At 57.2% G+C, this 20,110-nt stretch overlaps 4 protein-coding genes across 4 annotated transcripts; all 4 read right to left on the bottom strand.

The window, feature by feature from the left end:
- Positions 1–5,026: 5,026 nt before the first annotated feature.
- On the bottom strand, positions 5,027–7,251 carry B0I36DRAFT_329877 (peptide N-acetyl-beta-D-glucosaminyl asparaginase amidase A-domain-containing protein). Its single transcript, XM_046154765.1, has one exon. It carries the CDS (start codon positions 7,243–7,245, stop codon positions 5,362–5,364), a length of 1,884 nt encoding a protein of 627 aa, XP_046009317.1. The 5' UTR covers positions 7,246–7,251; the 3' UTR covers positions 5,027–5,361.
- Positions 7,252–8,491: 1,240 nt separating this feature from the next.
- Positions 8,492–9,466, bottom strand: B0I36DRAFT_375980 (uncharacterized protein; the record flags this gene model as incomplete). Its single annotated transcript, XM_046160416.1, has 2 exons — positions 8,492–8,777; positions 9,456–9,466. The coding sequence occupies 2 exons, from the start codon at positions 9,464–9,466 to the stop codon at positions 8,492–8,494; spliced, it is 297 nt and encodes a 98-aa protein (XP_046009316.1).
- Positions 9,467–14,954: 5,488 nt separating this feature from the next.
- Positions 14,955–15,356, bottom strand: B0I36DRAFT_352010 (uncharacterized protein; the record flags this gene model as incomplete). Its single annotated transcript, XM_046157069.1, has 1 exon — positions 14,955–15,356. One exon carries the CDS (start codon positions 15,354–15,356, stop codon positions 14,955–14,957), a length of 402 nt encoding a protein of 133 aa, XP_046009315.1.
- Positions 15,357–17,962: 2,606 nt separating this feature from the next.
- On the bottom strand, positions 17,963–19,385 carry B0I36DRAFT_153751 (uncharacterized protein). Its single transcript, XM_046148566.1, has 3 exons — positions 18,816–19,385; positions 18,510–18,707; positions 17,963–18,414 (listed from the first exon to the last, which is right to left on the bottom strand). The coding sequence occupies exons 1-3, from the start codon at positions 19,261–19,263 to the stop codon at positions 18,239–18,241; spliced, it is 822 nt and encodes a 273-aa protein (XP_046009314.1). The 5' UTR covers positions 19,264–19,385; the 3' UTR covers positions 17,963–18,238.
- Between the last annotated feature and the right edge of the window lie 725 nt (positions 19,386–20,110).

The raw sequence follows: 20,110 nt of genomic DNA, 5'->3' as shown, positions 1-20,110 counted from the left end.
TTTCTGCTGATATCTTCAGTTGTCCTTTCAAGTCTCTCGACTGCCACATGTTACAGTTCCATACGTGAATGATCCCTGGAAAATCGAGCAATAACAAATACAGTGCAGCTCTCTGACTCGCGGAGGAACCATTACATCCAGGTCGGAGTGCTCACTCGGAGTCGGGTATAGTTTGCCAGTACTCATTCTCTGAAGATGTTCATTTACTGAGGTTGTTAGAATAGCTAACAACCATGTGTAAGAGTTCGTTGGAACACCTTGTCAGCCTGTGTCTATGGCATTTCGTAACTAACAAACCGCTTCAAATTTCCTACATTGCAATAGACTCTAGAGAACGGATGACATCTCAAGGCCTACCGAGCAGTATCCATGTGACTCTGACATATCTTTCCAACTCATGAATGTGTCTTTAAACAAGAAGGAAGGAGGAAATATACGAAATTGTCCACTCCACGACTTTCGAAACTTGAACAATACAGAGACAAGCCCGACAACAAGCAATTAGAGAAGTAAGCGTGAGAGACACAGCTTGATAACATCAAGTTGGAGATTTGGTATCCAGCCATTGCTTCTACAATAACCATATTCTCTCCAGTAGCCCTCTCTGATATACATTACTTAGCTCACGATACCTTATGACTCCATCAAATAGTGACCACTGTGGCTCCACAGACAGGCACACTCAGTATTCAGTCCCAGCCGCTCTGAACATACTCGTGACGGGTATCCAGTCGTAATTGGATGCAGACGAATCTCTGTTGCCGCCGGGGAGAGCCTTTTGCAAGTGGTCCAACCAAACGAGCGAACAACGGGTGCGCACAAACTACGCTCGCAGTCCTCGAACCTTGCCCGTGATAAAACACACTCCGAACCTATCCCCAACAACTTCTCGCTGCCCGGTTTACTAACATGGTTTACTAACGAGCAGCTCTTTTTTGCACATCACCACAGGTTCAACGGCCATTCCAACACGGGCGTCGGAAAATTGGATATTTGACTTTTTCTTTTCTTTCCACGCCTGCCTCCTCCTCGCGAACTTTTTTGCCCGACGGCGACAATCTTACCTTTTCGATTTTTGAGATTGACAAAACGATACTTCCCTTTAATGGGGACGCCGGCTTTCGTCAGAGTTTCGTTAGTTGTCAGTCAACATTCACCGCCCCTTTCCGCCCGCCCCTACTTTTCATTGCCGCACTCCCCCCCCCCTCTCCCTTTTCAGCCGGGCGGCCAGCCTTCTTTCGGCGCAATCTCTCGCGGCGTGCACGTGTTGCACGGGAAGGAGTTGCAGTACATTGCCCAATGGAGGGAAGGAGGGAGGGAGGGAGGGATAGAGAGAGAGACAGAGAGGCGCGAGTGAACTATCTATTTTAAGCTTTTCCGGTGGGCTTTCCCGTGCGGTCAGCGCCCAGTCACGAGGGGCCACGCATTTCCGGGCGCGAGAAAAAGGGTGGCCCCGTGGTCGATCTGAAAGAGGGAAGAAGAATGAATAAAGTTTTGGGAGGAAGGGAGAGAGAGTCGTTGAGGCTAGGCAAGGGTGCTTGGAGCTGCCCGGGTAGGTTTAAGCTGTCTTGGGTGACTGCAAGTGGTGAGTGAGTGAGAGAGTGACTTCAGGAGTGAGTGAAGGAAGAGAAAAAGCCGGTGTTGCTTCGTGTGTGTGGGTGCAAATAAGGTTTGGCTCCGCAACGTCATACCCGTTGGGTATTTGTGTGTGAGAGAGAGAGAGTGACTTTTGCTGCGCGGACCCGCGCCTGTGGGTTCGGCACTCCTCCATCTTTTGGGGGCAACAACAGTTCTGGCTTTTCTTGTCGGTGCTAGCTCCGGGTGTGGTCTTTGGGTTCGTGGTCGCGGGTAATCTTCCTTTATCTTGCTTTCATGGTGGCTTGGACTTTTGCTGGAAGGTTTTTCTTTACTTTTATGCCAGGCTTGCGATGCCCAGAGATAAAGGCCAGGCATGCACACTCATCGATGGTTTCAACACGAAAGATGGTTGCCGCACCACTTTGGAATCATTTCCGGGACCAATACTACTGTACCGACCCGGAAAAGATGCTTGAATCGCATCTCTGGGCAGAGACCACCTGGAGGACTGTGCTCCAGGTCAAGCTTTTTTGATCCTCGTCATGGGAGGGAGAATTAGAGTTCTTCTAGAAGCAAGTGGGCACCAATCAGCGCGCAGGCACGCAGGCACCAAGAAGCAAAGAGAAACCCTGTGGCGTTTTTTTGGTTTGGGAGAAGGGAAAAATGAGCGGTGGGGAGGGCGTGCCGCTTGATTATGTGGGACGTGGAGAAGTGTCCAGGGGGAAGGAAGGAGGGTGGAGGAGGAGGGGGGGTGCAATAGATTGGGGGAAGTTTGAACGGGTTCCCTTCTGCCAGCGAACATAAGGTAATGATAGAGTTTCCAGACGGGGGCCGAAACGAGAACATCTGTCTACTTCTGTCGGAACAGAGTCCGAAAACGCAATGGGCGGCGTGTTGCCGCCCAGCAGATGATGATGGGTGCTTCCCCGGGGGTCGGAATCGGGGGTCGGAATCGGAATCAGAGAGCGGCCTCGGTGCGAGGCGGAGCCGCCCCGTGGGTGTGACGCGGGAAACTGTAATTGCGGGCGGCAGTGCCAATCCAATCATGGCCGTGTACGCGCCCGTCGAGCGAAAAGGCAAAAGTAACAGGCTGCACACCGGCAGACTCATACGAGCCGTTGCAACGGGGGCGTGACCACGCGGGCTGACAACTGAACGGCATGCTCTGAGCCACCATGTACTGCTTGCTTACTGATGGGCCCTCTCCCGTGATCGCCTAGGTAGGTAGGTAGGTAGACAGACGGATAGATAGATGTGTCTTGGATCAGCCGGAGCCGGTCAGCTCTGCAAATCACAAACTGGCCCCCCAGGCAGCCCGCGGCCCAAGGTTCAATATCACCAACACTGCTGCACGCCCGTGGCTAACGTGCAAGGGAACTGCCGTCGTCAGCCTTGCCCCTCTGGGCAATATTTGCGGCCAGTCCGGTGGCGGAGCGCGGCCGACAGAAGGACGTGCCAGCACCACAGGCTTTAGAGTTTACGGCTTTGAGTGCGTGGCATATAGTGGGTGCATCAGATAAGTCGGAAACAATGGGGGGGGGGGGTACAGCTAGAGCAACGTCCAGCCGCACAGCTTCCCGCTCATCTGGGCATCGCCACGAGAGTTTGAGCCACGTCCCAACGGTGCGGTCTCAAAGTCTAAAGCGCCGTGGCGACTACGCTCCCTCCCTTGGCTGGCTTTCGTCTCTTTACCATAGTAGTCCTGCCGCGCCGGATCGACACGCCGACCACCGGCTATGGCCCAAGTAGTAGAACCTTGGCTTGGCCACAAGCGTGCCTGCCTGCTCCCACCTCTGACTAGCCCGTTCGTTGATGCCGACTCTCATGCCCCTGACTAGTAACAACGACGACGACGACGACAGCGGTCCCCGAGTGTATTATTTTTAAGCCTCAGCCTAAGAGACCGTACTATGGTAGCGAGTCGGCCGGCCACAAGACGAAGGAGCAGAATGCCTGTACAGCCGAGAGTGTGATGTGCCACGGCAACCTTTGGTCATTTGTCTCCCCGTATGACCCGTGGCTTGCGTCATGGTTTCGCAACCTGCGACAGGTCATTCATCATCAGACGTCTGCTTTGTACCAGAGAGCATGTCCGCCTGGACACACGCACACACACACACACACACACGCACTTACCTTTTTCCCGACCAGGCAAAACAGCCGAGGCAAGACCAATAAAACAAGATTTCGGCCTGACTCACCCAGTTTGGATATCAAGGCCGCAGGTCTTTTCATTCACATATAAGCAAGGCTCGGCAGACTCTCTCTCTTTTGGTTTCGTTCTCGTATCGATTGGTGTGTGCTGTGATCGTCCGAAAATGTCCCATACTTTAAGATTCGCATGCTCGGCGGCACCCCTTGCATGGAGTAGTGGGACCCAAATTACCACCACCACACACAGCAAGTTGCTGCTGCTGCTTGGACGACGGACAATTGCTTGTCCAAGTGGGCAGGGTTCACCTACGTACTTGGCCAGACTCAGTAATTGCATGCGTCGCAAAGTACCACAAAAGCTTGCCCCCCACATGGTAGTAACAACGAGATGAGCAATGACTGACAACCTGTCCGCTCAAGGGGACAGCGGAAACAACAACAGCGCCAACGACAAGAAAAAAAGAAAGAAAAAGAAAGACAGAAAGAGACTTGGAACTGGTGCGCTGTACTTTCAGCTCTCTGCGCACCTGTCTCTCTTTTTTTTTGGTGCCAAGACACGTGGGAAAGCGCGGCATTGTCGAAATATTTTGCCATTCTGCCGGGCGTTGCTTGGCTTGGCTTTCTGCAATGTTCGCGAAGCCGCGGAACCTTAAGTTGACGGGACAGAGTGTGTGTGTGTGTACGTGTGTGTGTGCGTGACGTCCTTGGCGCCTCGCCCCCCAAATCTGGTTCCCCACATACGAAGGGGAAGCGAACAAAGCGAAGGGGAAATAAAGTTATCGCATGGGAGATAGCATGCATGCCAAGAAAAAGTCTAAGAGAGGAAACGAGAGTTCCAAACAGCTTTCACCACCGGGGCGGGAGGCGCAGACCTCGCAGCACACCCCCAACCTTGGAAAGACATGGGACACACACTATCTCGTGAGTCCAGAGGAGAGAGAGAGAGCACGCCTAGCACGTTGGCTCTAAAGCTACAGTGATTTGTCCAGAGCTTGGGCCGTGTAGACTTTTTGGAATAATCTGCGCCGTTTTCCAGGCCGCCAGGCGCTTGTAGGTTGTGTGCGTGAGTACTTCGGCTGAAGCAGACACGGTACAAAGTTGCCGATCTCCCCCCCCCCCCCCCCCTCCACCACCACCAAACACACAGAACCCGGTCGGATGCGAAATTAGCATTGGCACTGCCGCAGTCAGAGATGCCTGGTATTTTTCATGGGATTTTGTGGTAAAAAGAACAACACCCTGCTTGGTTTGGAGCAACCTCCCACCCCCGGACGGATTGACGTCAGGATCGACGACCCCCTGTCCGTCCAGAGAAACTGGCGCTGAAGGTAGCGGAGCGGCTTTCTGGCACATGATACATGAGAATAGCATGCTGATGGTGACAACACTGAGCGTGGTAAAATGTATTCCCTTCTGTTCTAGGCACGGAAGCTCTTGGTCTCGTGTAGCATCAATCCTCAGGATGGCATCAATTTCAGGAAACGCCGGCGAGCAGGTGCCGACCGAAAAAAGGTGGTGTACCCGGTTTTGCCGTTGCCAAGGCGCATATCCCCCAATATACCAAGACTACACTAAACCTTATTCCCAGAGGCGCACGCAGGTTCTACCAATAGCCGTGCCAGGCGATGCTCAATGGTAACGTAGCGGCTGCTGCTGCAGCTGCAGCTGTTGCAGCAGCGGGCCTATCGATGTGCTGCTACCCCTGGCCGTGGCCGTGGGTGTTCCCGCCTCGCAATCAATATTGCCACAAGATGGCTGAACAAGCTTGAGCCGGCGGCCAAAGTGTTGTCTGGGCGCCAGGGGTTCTGCGAATTCAAACCACGACCCGGGTGCAGCTGTCGAAGGGGGATGCTTCCCCTCGACTCGTACCACGCCTTCGTCCCCGCCACGATCCTGACTATTGCCTGCGGCTGGCTGCGGCGGCCGAACAATATTGCGGCAGGCTGATGCTACACTCCTCTCCTCGTCTGCCACGACGCTGCCGTTCACTGCAGTCACGTTGCGGAAATAGAGTTCATGGCTCTTTCCAGCGTGCTCGAGCGACTGGCCAGGCACGGTCAGAAGACTTCCGAAGTAAAACAGCTGATTGGTAGAGCCGAATCCAGAGCTGGTCTTTCCGCCAGCAGGCGCGAAGAACTCGCCCTGGCCCTCTCTCAGTGTCTGCAGGTGTGCTCCTTGCGTCTGGCTTTCGGGAAGCGGCCCAGGATAGCCCTCAGTTCCCATTGGAAGCACGCTGGACCCCCGAATCTTGAGCTGGAGACCTTCCAGTAGACTCGATTGGATCGTCATGTCGCCGGAACTGTCGAACCTGATGCTCTGGTTGCAATGCAGGGGGTACTCGTAGAATGTTTCGAAGGACCTGTCTTGGTCGAGCCCGCGAGCCTCGTCCAGGCCCGTCACTCTGAAGTCATTGACCTGGTTGAACCCAAAGTCTTTGACTAGCGCGACGTTCGTGTACTCGAGCTTCTGCGTCCATTGCACGTGGCTGTGTCGACGTTGCGACCGTACGGTGGCGCTGATGTCTAGTGATCTCCTCACGGTGACCTCAAACGATAGTGTCTCGTTGAAACCTGTCTCATTCCGACTTATGGCGCGTGACAGGTGGATGACGGGATCCTGACTAGCCAGAGGCTTGAGAGCAGACGTTGAGACAGAGCCGGTGGTGACTGACCGGCCATCATCATCCAGCCATAGGAACACCTTCCCAGTGACGTACCAACTATCGTCGATGCTGGCACTTAAGACACCTCCGTCAACGCCATTGTCTGTGACCCCCATGACACGGATTGCAAAATCGTGCTCGTGGCCATCACACAAAAGTGGCAGCCATGGCGAAATGTCGATCTGATGCTCTCGCAAGTCAAAAGCTTGCAGTCCGACAATTGGCCGGTGTAGGCTCGGCGTGACCCCACCGGTGAAGATGACGGGAAATGGCCAGCTCACACCAGCGAGGTGGCCGTCAACGAGCACTTGGACCTCACGGAACGGAGATCGACCAGGGTATGCACCATATGTTTTGGCGAAAGTCATCTTGTCCGACTCGAGTACATTGCTCCACCAGAACTCTTCCGCAGCCTGTCCATTCGCCGAGATTGTCAACACGGCTCGGTTGATATTCCTGGGGAGTGAGACCGAGTTCGATGCTTGGTCTCCAGGCAAGACGAAATGACTTGGCAGACCCTGTGCACCTTTCCGAGAGGATATCGGCACTATCAGGTCGGCTGGCTTGGCATCTTGGAAGTCTGACGGGGTAACTTGGTAGAATGACGCAGTCAATGTCGTGTTGAATGTGCCCGTGTATTTCTCATCGACCAAATTGCCCAGATCAAAGATGATTCTCTGGGGGGACTTCCAGAAGTACAAGAGGTGGGACATATCCTTGGTCACTGTCCATCGAATGCCTGGGGGTTTCACGGGTTCGGCGGTTGAGGTACGCCAGACTTCAGTGTCGCCAAAGAACATCAGCGCAAGCCGGTCAAACTGGCGGCCCGCAGACTGTACGGTAAAGGTCATGATTACTCGATTGAACTGGCAACTAGGCGGGGTATAATTTCCTATCATAAAAGAGTCAGAGAGTCCTCGCTGCCCATGAGGTATCTCTGCTATGCTCCAACATACCAACGTATGGCCTCCCATAACTCCACGCGAAAACATGGTCCATCAAAAGTACGGAATGACAAGGGCGCGCCACAGGATCGTCTCGAGTGGCCACGGTGTTCCACGGAGCAGGGTCGTCCCAATCTTGGGGGCGGGGCCCAGAGTGGTCGACCTGATGACCTGCTACCACGATGGGCTGTGCGACCTGGAAGCACTCCAGGACTGTACCATCTGGTGGAAGCCCTGTCGCAGGCAGTGCAGCTACACCGTGGTCCGCCGCCGCCGGACGATATCCGGCTAGTTCCGGCGGATGCGACACTCCGTACCAGACCGCAAGCGCCGCAGCGCATGTCAGAAGGGACATGGCTGTGGGCCAACCGATCTGTAGTGACCGAAACTGGCTGCGGGTGCGGCTAGGGTAGCCTGGGGCGGGCATCGAGAATTGCTTTTCCATCTTCGAGCGTCGTGGGGGCGCAGGGAGTGGTGACAAGCGCCTAGTAGGGGCAAGTGTGGCTCTCGCTGAGGGCGGTGTGCTATTCCAATGGGGTGAAGACCGGGGTGTGTGCTGTAATGCAGAGAGGATGATACCATCACCAGACGTTGTGGAGTGTGGAAGAGTGCTGCTTGGTGCAGGTGTTTGTTGGGATGGGGAGGGACCTGCCTGTGGGCGGGCCCCTGGCTGCAAGCGGAGCGTCTGTCCCGGTCCAGGGCCGTGCGGGGTTGTGCCTCCCAGGTATACGGCACAGGCCGGCCCTGTTGCATTTGGCAAGGCAGCGCCCCAACCCCTGGCTGCAACTCGACGCAGAATCGCTCAAAGGGGGTATTGGTGAGATGGACGGTGTACCAGTCGACTCGTCGCGGGATACCGGCAGTGGGTGTGAAGCACGAGGGAGCGGCGGTGAACTGCCTCTATGTCTATAGTATTGCGAGGGTGTGGTGAAGGCGGCGGAAGAAGAGGTTGTGATGAGCAAACAACGCCGATGAATGCAGTCTGGCAGTGCATGAAAGCCAAATAGAGCGGAGACGACAGGTAGCGGCCCTCGTGATCCCGCATTACACAGAAGAACACGACGCCCAAGGATGCTTCGTCAAGACAAGAGAAGACAAGGCGTCACCGGGGGGGCGAGGGTGTGCGCCTGGTGCCGGCCATGCTTCTGTCTCTTCAAGAGCAAGAAATGTTGTCCCAGTATCGTCTCCTGGCGGCAATGGCGAGCTTGTTGCCTTCAAACCGGTGCTGGAAGTAGTTGAAGACGGCAAACTCATCCCTCGTCATGACATAACTGTCTGGCTGAGCCACGACCTTGGCCCACAGGGAGTGTAGTGCAGACTCGAGGATGTTGCTCACGACGGGGTCCTTGGCTCCTTCGGGGCTCTCACGAGCAATCTCTAGAGCCTGAGCAACTTCGGTGTTGTCCTGGATGGGCGCGAGGTGCTCTGTACCATGCGTGCTGAAAAGGTCCAACATGGGCATGGTGGCTGAAGTGTGATGAGTTGTCATGTTGAGCAAGTTGGGGTATGAGGACTGGCGAGGAAGGTCCTGGGCGTTGACGATGAGCATGGTCATTTGGGAGGCTTGCTGGTGGGAACACCGGGTCGTCGTTGTGTTATATAGGTGGGAAACCAGATGCCTGGAGGGTTGACCTGTGTGTAAGAGTGTCCAGGGGCGGTGATGGGCTTGGGTCCTGGTGTGATCGAGATTATGTATGTGCCGTTGTATTGCACTAGCAGGCAAGATCTCCAGAGATCCTGGTATGGAATTTTGAATAACTGAGGAACGGAGAAGTCTGGGAAGGACTTTTGCCACTTTGATATGCTTGGGTGACAAGAGAGGAGTTTCAGGAGCTGAGAAACGGCTTCTGGGTTTGTGCTCGACAGGATGATACGTGACGATCGCCCGGGCCCCTGGCAGTGTGCTTCCGGGTGGTCAAGGGTCTTTAATACCCGTCCTCTGAACCCTTCAGACAGATTCGGGTCGCGACAGAGCAGTCGGGCGTGGTGGAGCCAACCCAGTACAGCCGAGTCGTCATGAGCCGGAGGCTTGGGCGGAGGCGGGTGTGAAGTTAGAGGGGTGTCGAGATAGCCAAAAAAGTAAAGCAAAGTCAAAACAGAAAAACAAGTGCGGGTACTGCGCGGTCATCGTGAAGCGCCGACTGGGGTCCGCGATCAGGGTTGGGGGGGGGGGGCCTCTCAGCTAGACCTCCAGAGTAAGTTCAGGTCGCTGCGGGACCATGCTCGAGGACGTGCTGAGGCCGCTGGCCACAACCTAGTCGGGGTGGATGCGGCTTCCAAGAGAGTACTGCAATAGTTCAGGGACAGTGCCAGCGCCCGCTAGGTTAGCTGGCTGGCAAGGCTCTGGAACCTAAAGCATGTGGGCCGCCAAAAAAAAAAAGTGCCTGAACGGGTTCCAACGCTGGACCGCACGAGGAGCGGCAACTTACACAGCTGTGGGCGCAATAGAATTCCCGCCGTCGGCCTCGAGCCCCGGTTTTTCCAAGATGCAGCTCGACTTTGGCGACGACAGGCGATGGTTGTTATGCTTCCCCTTTGTCAGTGGCCCACTCGGCGTGGCGTCGATCTTCTCCCGTCGTTCGAGAAGCCCGATGCGAGTAAGTCGCCCGTCTAAATAAGTGTGACCATCATGGAACGAGGCGAGGCTGGTGGGCTGTTGTGGTGCTGGACGAGCTGGGAGATGGAGACGCAGGCAGGCCTCTGCCAACTGTAAATGCACCTTCCAACAGCGCTGGACAACCAAGACACTGGTTATTACGAGCAGCAACAAACCCCGACCGACCAGGTCATTTGCATGAGCATCGGGATTTGCTCTGTGTGCTACCCAGTCCCTGTCTCTTCCCCGCTCCTGAATGCCTGGACTGCCCTCCAGTGTGTGCTGGGCTACCCCTAGCAAGCTAAGACTGTCTTCTCCCCCCCAGCCAGGGGACGGACGATCGACTGGGCGGTTCGCCAGCCTAGGGGCTGGCGCGCTCTGGCGCCTATTCGGCTATTGCGGCACCTGGAGACTGCTCGAATGAGCTGGTGGTTAATGAGTGGTATGTAGGTATTCTGCCTGCTGCGCGGGCGCATGAGACGAGGCGTTGTGCGACCTCATTATGCGCATTGCCCTCACAGTCACGGAAGAGGCCATCCTCTTCGTCGCTGCTGCCCCCCCCCCCAGACATGTGGCATTGCAGAGCCAGTGAAGGCCAAGGATGTGACGGACTCGCTGGAGCCAGTGCCATGTCTGCTGGTGCGGAGCCAGTCTCTGTGATCAGACGAGAGTGCGAGTAAGTGTTTGCACGTGCCGGGGCCGGCTCAGAGAGGCTCGCGACTCAAGGGCAGGTGCCAAGACAATGATTAAGCTCAGCAGTCGCGTGTCTTGACACAAAGCATATTGTGATCCCGGATGGCTGGTGTAGGGTCGGGTCGGGCTGTGCGTGCGAGCGTGCGTGTGACCATGGACGATGGCCAGAGACGGACTCGAGGGATGTGGGTGCGACCTCAACGGCATCCGACCGAAGTGGGCGGGCTGGACGGGAACGAACCACTTGTGTGACGTCCGTGTGGAGGCTGGCCGTGATTGGTGATGTCTTCATAATGAAGAGCGAGTCAGGATGGCCTCAGGACAGAACTCTGTGCCGCACAGGTGACGAGGAACCTTTTCTCCGGGTCCTGCCTCTGTCGACACGTATGTATGTGATTAATTATTACGTCCTGCAACATGAATCTGCATCTAATTACGTCTGCATCAGGCATGGAGTGCGGCAGGCTGTGGGAAAAGGCACGACGGGGAGTTGCCGTGACGAGCGTGGCCCGCCTCGCCTTAAACCCGCCCGCCCGCGCTTGGCAATCTGACAGACAATTGCGGCTGGCTGCTGCCACAGGCAGGCAACCGCGATCGGGCATGCCTTGATGGATCATCAGCAGCATCCAACAAGCCGGCCAGGACCCCTTCTCTACGACCATTGCTTCTAGCCCCGAATTAGACTTTTGGGCACGCAGCTCGTACGGCTGTAGCCTGTCTCGCGCGAGACAAGCCGCCTCGTTTGTGTCTTGGGCTCTTGGCGCCGGAGCCCCGTGATGGCCCTGCCAGGTTGCAGCCCTTCTCAGCTCGCCAAAACCTCGTAGCAGCCCGCGCAGCCTGACAACCGGAATGTGCCAGATGTGCGCGCCACGGCAGGGGTCCCCAGTAAACCTTGGTCCTTCGCAAGCCGTTCTGATTTGTTGCCGCTGGCCACGCTGTTGGCGAGCTCGGCATGGCCACGGCGCAGCCAGTGAGCTTGGGATGAGCATAATGAATGCACGACCAAACGTTGTTGCCAGCTTCGGACTTTGATCTTGGTTGTCAACAACCGTTCAGTGCGACATCCCCTGTCGCTGCACACCTGCCCCTTGCCTTTGGCCCGATCACCGCGTATGGGACCCAATGAGAATCGTGCTCCAGAGGGCCAATCTCAAGGCAGGTCGTGGCAAAGGTTCAGAGGAGCCAACGGCCTGGCCTCCAGCTCCAGGCACTGAGACTGAGGGACACATCTGATGCGGCACGAAAATCCATGTCTCGCGAAAAGTCAGCTGTCACCAGCCTCGGACAGCAGTGCCACACTGTCGTAGCATCCAGTCTGAGACACGAAACCCGTTGGAAAGGAAAGCCGTCAAATTTCAAGTTGGACGCCGACACCCGTTCCGACGGATTGCGCCGAGGACGGGACTATCGGTCAGCAGGTAAGCAGAAACTCTAGCTCCGAGAACAAAGAGCCAGAGTGGCTCGTGATACGACATCAGCAGGCAAATGATTCATTGTTGCGCGCCAACTATGTCAAGGTTGCTGCTATACTTGGAAATACCCCAAACCAGATGGGCACAGTGACTTTGCGGCCGCGCGCCGCCAGGCGCTGCACTGCTGCTCGAGGGTCCTCCAGGGCCTTCCCTCCGGCAGGGCACTCCAAATCCGTACCTGGTCAGGCCGCTGCCGATTGAAAACGCTGGGCTGACCAACCTCGTCATCGCCAAGACCCCAATCAAACCTTAATGCAGTGTGGCTAGCCTCCTTGGGGGTGGGGGGGGGGGCGGCGCCAGTCCCAGTTCACATATACAGCACCAAGTCAAATATGCAAGATGCGTGCAACCACCTCTCAGCACAGCCCGGCGCATGACGAGAACAAATTGGTCCCGCTCAGTGACAGGTGCAAGTGAAGTGCTTGTTACGAAGGGAAAGCACACGCGACATACGAGGCCGGGACATTATCAGGTTGTGTGAAATTGGAGGGACTGTCTTTCGGGGACGGTCACCATGACACAGGCGATCTCACCACCGTTTACCCCTTGCGCCTGCACATGCACTAACTTTGCTGACGTGCTGACTGGAAAAGCAACGCATTACTCCGGACGTGGGACAGCAAAACCCAATACAGGAAGAGGCGCCTTCCTCATTTTTGCCTAGGCGCGACACGGCAACGTTAGACCAAGCTGGGTAATGCTTGCATACAAACCTGACACCGCGGCTCGTCACGCTAGTCGCCTAGCTGTCAGGCTCGCATTGATATCCAGCTTCTAGCGTCCCGGCTGTGAAGCGGTCTATGGCACGATACTCCCGACTATAGAGTGGTGCTGGTCATGATTATTCCATGGTACTCCGCGAGGACGAGCCTGATACAGTCACCATGACCGGTTCCCGTACGGCCCACATTGATACTTGCCCCCTTCGCTTCCCCCCCAAGCGGCCACCTACAGACCGCATGCCCATCCAACCTCTTGGCGCATGAACCAGCTTGTATTGACCAGCCTGCAACGTCTGCAAGGCGTTCTCCTTGTGGTCAAGATTCGAGATCGGCATGAAGCGGCGGCCTAACTCGGAGCACCACAGTACGGAGGGGTGAGTTCAGGACTGGTGCGACCCAAGGGAGAGAATTCGGAAATGGCAAGCCCCTGTTAAAGCCGGCCTCTGGCACGCCACGACGTTATTTCCGGGCAGACCCATGTCGAAGCCCGGTATGTTGAGGAATGATGTGCACAAGGGGCCTACTACTCGACCACCTTTGAAGAACCACGATGTCGGTGATGGGGCTCCATCGAGCCCGCTGCACGCGTCTCCCCGTTGCTGGCTGGTGTGTGCAAATCCCCATTGATCAGTGGCAGGGGTCTGGTCACGCACGGATCTGCTGTATGGCGCCCCTGCTTGGTTGACAACTTGAGGTCCGCATAGCTCGAAACCTTATTGGGTGTCGCTTCCCAATCAGGCAAGCCCTCCGGCCAGCGTAGAGCAGGGTCCGGAATCGTGACTCGTTTCACGGCGCAGCTACACTAGTAAGGGTGGGGGTTACATGACAAGTGTGTTCGAAGACCATTTGGCTTTCAGGGATCCTCTGCTGAACCGGACCACTGGCAGTAGAGACCGCTGGCGGAGCCGGCATACAACAATCCTGAAATCGTCAGGCTTGGCACGACAGCTGAGAATGGCGGGACCCTGCTTGACGAAGACATTGCGGTTATGCACACGACGACAAGGTGCGATCCTGGAAATAAGCACCAGGCTTGGTGTTGACACAAAGGGCATGCACGTTGGCGCGTGTCAGAGCTGCAGATTCCCGCAGGCGCATGTCTGTCGATCCCCTTGGGAATTATCCACAGCTCATCCCTGTCACCCTTGCTTGGCCGACAGCTTCGCCGCCTATGTCTGCTGCTGTCCAGAGAGAGGCACGGGCGATCCTTCTACTGAACCTCGAGTCAAAGTGATGCCTGTGAGGCTGATCGTCCACACGGGCCGTTGATCCAGGCGCATTGCTGGCCGTCAGCTGGTCCGAGACCTCCTTTGGGCGCCCTGAACGCCAGGGTGTTGCGCACAGTCTGTACTCCGGAAATGCATCGTGGGCTCGCCAAGGGGCCAGAGGCATGCAGCATGTCCTCGCACGGCACTGCCAGCATCTGAACGGTAAATGCAGTGGAGCTGGTTGAGCACTTGAAACTGCGCGACTCTTGGTGGTGGCAAGTTGATGCGCAACCCATTTGCTTGCGGTGCTGTCTCGGCCGCGCAAGTGAGGCAGGCGCGAGGCGCGCAGGGAAGAAACAGCTGTGCTGCAATGCAAGAGGCTGAGCTGTTTGTGGGGAGGGGGGGGTTCTGTCCCCACAGAGCGTGTCTGGGAGTGTGTTGCTGTTGCTGCTGCTGCTACTGTATCCGCCGCGGTGCTAGCTAGCTGCGATCAGACAAAGAGCAGACTTCACATTTGTTGGGGCTCCTTGCCACCAGGAGAATTTCCCTTGCTCCATGCTCCCTGCTCCCGCCGCCGGCACAGGTGCTCCCTGGCCCCTGTCCGGGCTTCAGCCTTTCTGAGCTGGCGATGGAGCCCCGCCAGCAGCGGATGGATGCACAAGCAGAGAGGGAGGGGTGCGCCTACGCACGCTGGTAAAGAGGCTCCTCCGCATCGTGAGCGGTGCCATCCGCCTGGTCCCAGTTCCAGTGTTGCGCCTTGACGGATAGATTGCGTGCTCGCGCTTCACCTTCGACTTTTTGAGACCGAGCAAGCCCTCGCACGCACATCACAGAAGGAGCTCCGTCCGCAGTGGGGCGTCCGTGAGGGACCTTTCCGCTGCATCAAGTACGTAGGTACACCATGTGGCCCCCGGCCTGGCTGCCATCAGGCACAACGAAGCGCTCCTAAGCACGCGGAGCCGACATCCACAGAAGGGCCGGTTTCGACGACAACTGCGCGAGATTGGCCACCGCAGAGGCCGTGTCGCGTGTGAACTGCCGCCACTGCCAGCCGAAGCCTCCGTCGGCTGTCGTCAAATTTCCTTTGACTTTCGCCGGCGTTGGTGTCGAGACGTTTGTGACATATAGGGCGCCAAGCAAGCAGGAGCGGAGATTCATCTCGCCACGCCACGTGCGAAGTACCGCCTTTAACGGTCTCAGGTCCTGCAGCGGGCGGCCGTGGCCAAAATCGTCTAGAAGCTCGAAACCTGCCCACCTCGCCTAGCACGGATGCACAAAGCCACACCCTCACCGAGCAAGCCAGCTGCCAGATTACCCGGAGCAACATGTCTCGGGCCAGTAGGACGGCACACTCACCAGCCAGGAAATACCCAAGTCTGCTTGTCATGGCTGTGTCATTGCGGCTGTTCGCGTGAGCCGTCCGTGCCGAGCAGGAGCATACCAGACGACACTGGAGTCTTGCCTGCCTGTCGGTGGAGCGGCCTGGGTCGAGATCTACAAAGAATGTCACTCTGCTATCAAATCGTGCACGGCGAGCCACGGGGTTAACACTCTCCCGGCTGCTTCTTTACTCCGCAGCCACAACGATCTCTGGACACGTCCAGGCGCCCGTGCGTTGCCATGGGCATCTGTTCGCTCGCGGAGCTTACAAACGTGACTCGGTAGCCAAGCTTTTTTCATTTACGTGACTCGGATGTCACGATCCGATGGTTATGGGTGTGGGGGACACGGCGAGTGAATCCAAGGCCAAAGCACGCACGCCCCCCTGGCGCTCAAGCCTGGCTTCCAATCCGTTCAGTCTCGACGATCTGCCGTGGTGTTCCCACCTGTCATCGTTGCAGACGGCCGCGCATCCGCAAGGAGGCGCTGGGAAGGACTCACCGGGTGGCCAGTACTGCCAACTCGGTGTTATTTGTCCGCTTCGCCAGCTTGCATGCTACAGTCGTAGTCGGTCTTCCAACGTCGTCGCACCTCTGGGAACGGAGGGGGCGTCTCCATAATGAAGCGAGGTGCCCCCCCAAGCCACAACGGCCAATGATCCCTGTCCCTGGCTGACCACTCCGTACCGCAGACCAGGATTGCCGGCTCTTGTCCCCAGCAACTCGTGGTCCACAGCTGCTTGCGCACACCAAACAAACTGCTTGCTCTTTTACTCGCCGATCCCCTTGACCCTGCCTGGCCAGCTTATTCGCCCCTTTGGGACCAGGGACTTGGGGCAAGCCAGGGGGTAACCAAACCATATTTCCAATTCCTGTGTCGTTTTTGCCCGTCATCCTCTTTTTCCCCTTGCCGCCACAAACCCTAATTCCTTAGGAGTCCATGGGGCCCCCTGTCCCATCCTGCCTCTCAATCTGCCAGGCCTCCCGGGCTCACCAGCGCGGCGGGCAGCAAGGCAAACGAGTTTTGCCATGTGAATGCCCCCTTCTCCAAAGAAACCGCCACCACTTTCCCCGCTATCTGCCTGGATCCTTCGGCCGTCTCCCGAGTTTGACCATGAATGTTCCTGCGGCTCTCGAGGGCTCTCGGACCAACTCGCCCCAGCCACACACATCCGTCGATATTTCCGCACTTCCCATCTCCCCCCTCCCCGTGCCACATGCCATGCTGCCTGCCTGCCTGCCTGCCTGCCTGCCTGCCTGCCTTGCCCACTCTCTTGCCCCCCCCCCCCGGCCGCCGTCGCCGTTGCCCCCACCTGCCGGCTCTCCGTGCCCCGGTCGCCTCCCCGTCCCGCTTCGGTCGGTCCTTCGGCTTCAGAACCGACTCGGGAATATGATAGGTTCAGGCACAAAACTTTAAATTTCACACATACACCTACGTAGCACATACGTAGCCCGCATCAGCATCAGCAGGCAGGCATCACACACACACACACACACACACACACACACAGAGCACAAGACACAGGTCGTCAGCCCTGACCGAACGGGGTCATGCAGGACAAGGGCTGGGTTCTCGGGACGTGCGACGACAACCACCTCGTTCCCAGCCGAGTCACACATTACTAAATATGACACATCAGGCAGGAACCTGAACGACAACACCACTCCGCAAACCATACACACACAGAGACAGACACACTCACACACTCACACACAACGGCATCGGCACCGAGCCGACCAAGGTTTACAAGGTTGCAGGGAAAACAAAGAGGCACAGTCAAAACACAACCAACCACACACAGCCCCCCCGCCGCCGCCGCGGCCGAAGCCGCCAAGAAGGAGAAGCCCCGAAGGAGGAGCCCTGACCTGACGTTTGACCCTTAAACCCCCAAAACCCGGCCGCCCGGGCCTTGTGACCGTGACCTGACGCCACGGGCACGCGCACACGCCCAACGCACAACGCCGCGCCCCCGCCCCGGTTTCCTTTAATACTCGGGTGCGTGGGCCACGTGGAAAAAGTCTAAAAACAGGACTCCTCCCGAAGAAGAAAAAGATGACTGCGGCCCCAGCGTTCGTACGAACTCGGTACGCAGTAGGCTTACTGAGCACCCCCGCGCGCGCGAGAACGGAGAAGGATGGAGGGAGGGGGGGGGGGGGGGGGGGCGGGCTGAGGCACAAGGGCAGTCATCACGAGCATTACCAGCTGAAGGTAATTAAGCCCTGGGCGCGCCGGAAAGTTTGCGGATTCGTGGGCTGTGTTACTAGAAAGGGTAATTAGTCAGTCCGGCCCGGCCGCCTGGCGTCATTCGCCTCTTCTTCCCGGTTGGATGCTGGTTTGAAACTCTCCCCCTTTTTGTCATGTCTCGGAGCAAGTCCTGCTATGCCGTGAAGGGGACTTTTACGAAATCGAAGCTTCGGGCTACTTCTTTGGCTCCGAAGGTGGGGACAAGGAAGCGAGTTTAATCTATGGTGATGAATGCGCTATGAAGGAGAGAGAGGGAGATTTACACTACTACTACAACTTTGACATATGAACGCCGCTCAATCCAAAAAGAAACTGACGGCCGAGCTGTGGGCGGCGCCTGGGTTGCTCCGACCGAAGGTGGGTAACACGGCGGACGGCTTCTGATGGCTTGAATCGCGCGGCCTTCTAGTCAGGCACGCACTTTAGCGAGCTGGCGCCACGCGGCGCTCACAACGGCGGGCAGCCATGCGGCACCAAAGCCCACCACCGCCTTTTTCTCCTGCTCGGTCGGCCGCACCACTCCTGAAGCGGACGAGCTTGGTCAGGACACTCCCAGCCACAAGTGCCGTGTTGTGCTGTTCCACCTCACGCCTTGGGCGTGGGAGTTGCGGCCGTCGGCTTGCTCCGCCGTTTGCCAATGTTCCAACCCCACGATCTTAGCTTTTTGACCACCTTTGGCGTTACAGCCGCAGTCAGGGGCACGCGGAGGAAGATGAAGCTCTTGTGGATGGCGTAGGCGAGTGCCAGTTGAGTTCCGAGACCTGGTGGGAAACGGGGTTACACGAACATTAGCGACAGGTCGTGGCAGGTCACCTTTTGTCACTTGCGGGAAAATAGTGGGTAGTTGTGAACTCACTCGCTTCGGGCCCCTTGTTCCTGCGCTCGGCCTCTTCCACGCCCCAGCCCGCCATCTCGATGTGCTCGCTAATCTCGTCATTGCCAAGGTTCTCAACTTCGGCTTGCTTGACAGACTTTCGGTACTCGTGCCACCACTCCTGGACCGACTGCGGTATCGCCTTTTTGACGTAGCCCATGATCCAGTGCTCGAGCGCCCCTGGAGGAGTTGTCCCAAGTTAGCAATTCGTCCGTAATGATCTCCACGGGGTGGACTCCGTCCGGGACATGAAACCGGGAGTTTCGACGATGCTTTCTCGTGACGTACCTATCCTGTCCGTGCCCACAATGCGCACCAGCAGGAAGCAGAACGGGAAATCAAGCACGCTCAGGGCAAAATATACGCCGACGGCAGACCAGCCGTATTCCCGCGAGAGCTTCTTGAGCCTCGCGCTGAGGCCCGTCGGCTCAGGCTCTGCCGGCTTTGCACCACCAGCACCACCACCACCTTCTGTCTTCGGCGCATCGCGTCGCCTTGATGTGTTGGAAAAGGGCCGCCGTCCGCCGTTGCCGCCGTTCTTCGCCCTCGTGGTGTTGCGCAGTATCTGCCTCCGCGCGTTTTGCCTCAGCAGTGCGCTGGTCTGGCCAGGGATCGTCCTCGTCGCGAACGTGCGCCGCACGCCTTGCATTTCCCATCCCACCGCACTGCCCGCCCAGCCCGAGGCCGTCGCCGCGGGGGAGCGGGAAAAGGTGCGCAGCAGTGATGCTCTCAGCATCGTCGTTGTACCGTGACACCGGCGCGTCCTAGGTGTTCGTCCTGTAGGGTCGCCTCGGGCTCTGTCGGTCCTCGTCTGTCAAGTCGTTTCGCTCCTGTTACGTCGCGGGGGATTGTACCAGGTTCCGAGGTCGGGTTTTTGCACACCAAGTTGCCGGGTCTGGTCGGGTTCTGCGGTGCAGGAGACGAGTCGCTATTGACGAGAACAGGTGCAGGTGACGTACGTGCGCGGCGATTACGGGTGTATGGGATTGGCGGTACCGCCGGATCCGAAGCTTGACGATGACCTGATCAAATTTTGGGAGGCCCTCTCTGCGACACAGGTAAGCTCTGACGGAGGCTTCCCCTCCAGCCAGCCTGCCTAGCAATGCCATGATGCAGGGTGATGCAATGCTGAGCTGGAGGACTGGCAACTGCCAACCTTCCCTCCTGCGAGCTTTGCAGCTGGCTGCAGCTGTGTCACATTTCAGTCACAGCTTAGGTAAGCTCGCGCGCCGACCCGGTTTTTCTGTCTCAGGACGGTCTCTGGGATCTGCAGGGTTCGCTGTATGGAACATCGGCTTGTCTTGATCAAATGCCCTCAGCTCACTGCTATCATTTGAAGGTAGACATGTTCGCTTCTCGCCTTGTTTGTGCACATCGACAATACTGTCATGAAGCTGTTTCCATGATACAGAGACACCCTTCATTGCAAGCACAGCACTCACGATGATCCACAGCTTTGCCACGGTTCCACAGGCAACGTCTGGTGATCTAGGCAAGTCTAGATTATGTTCTGTGAGGCCATGCTCCAGACCCGTCCTCCGCCGAAACCAGGGTCCAGTGTGTCGGGTCCCTAGGGCTCCGGA

The sequence above is a fragment of the Microdochium trichocladiopsis genome (genome assembly GCF_020744255.1).
Source record: "Microdochium trichocladiopsis strain MPI-CAGE-CH-0230 chromosome Unknown B0I36scaffold_8, whole genome shotgun sequence".
Lineage (NCBI taxonomy): Eukaryota > Fungi > Ascomycota > Sordariomycetes > Xylariales > Microdochiaceae > Microdochium > Microdochium trichocladiopsis.
The sequence above is the reverse complement of the archived record's forward strand: the minus strand, read 5'-3'. Positions and strand labels throughout refer to the sequence as shown.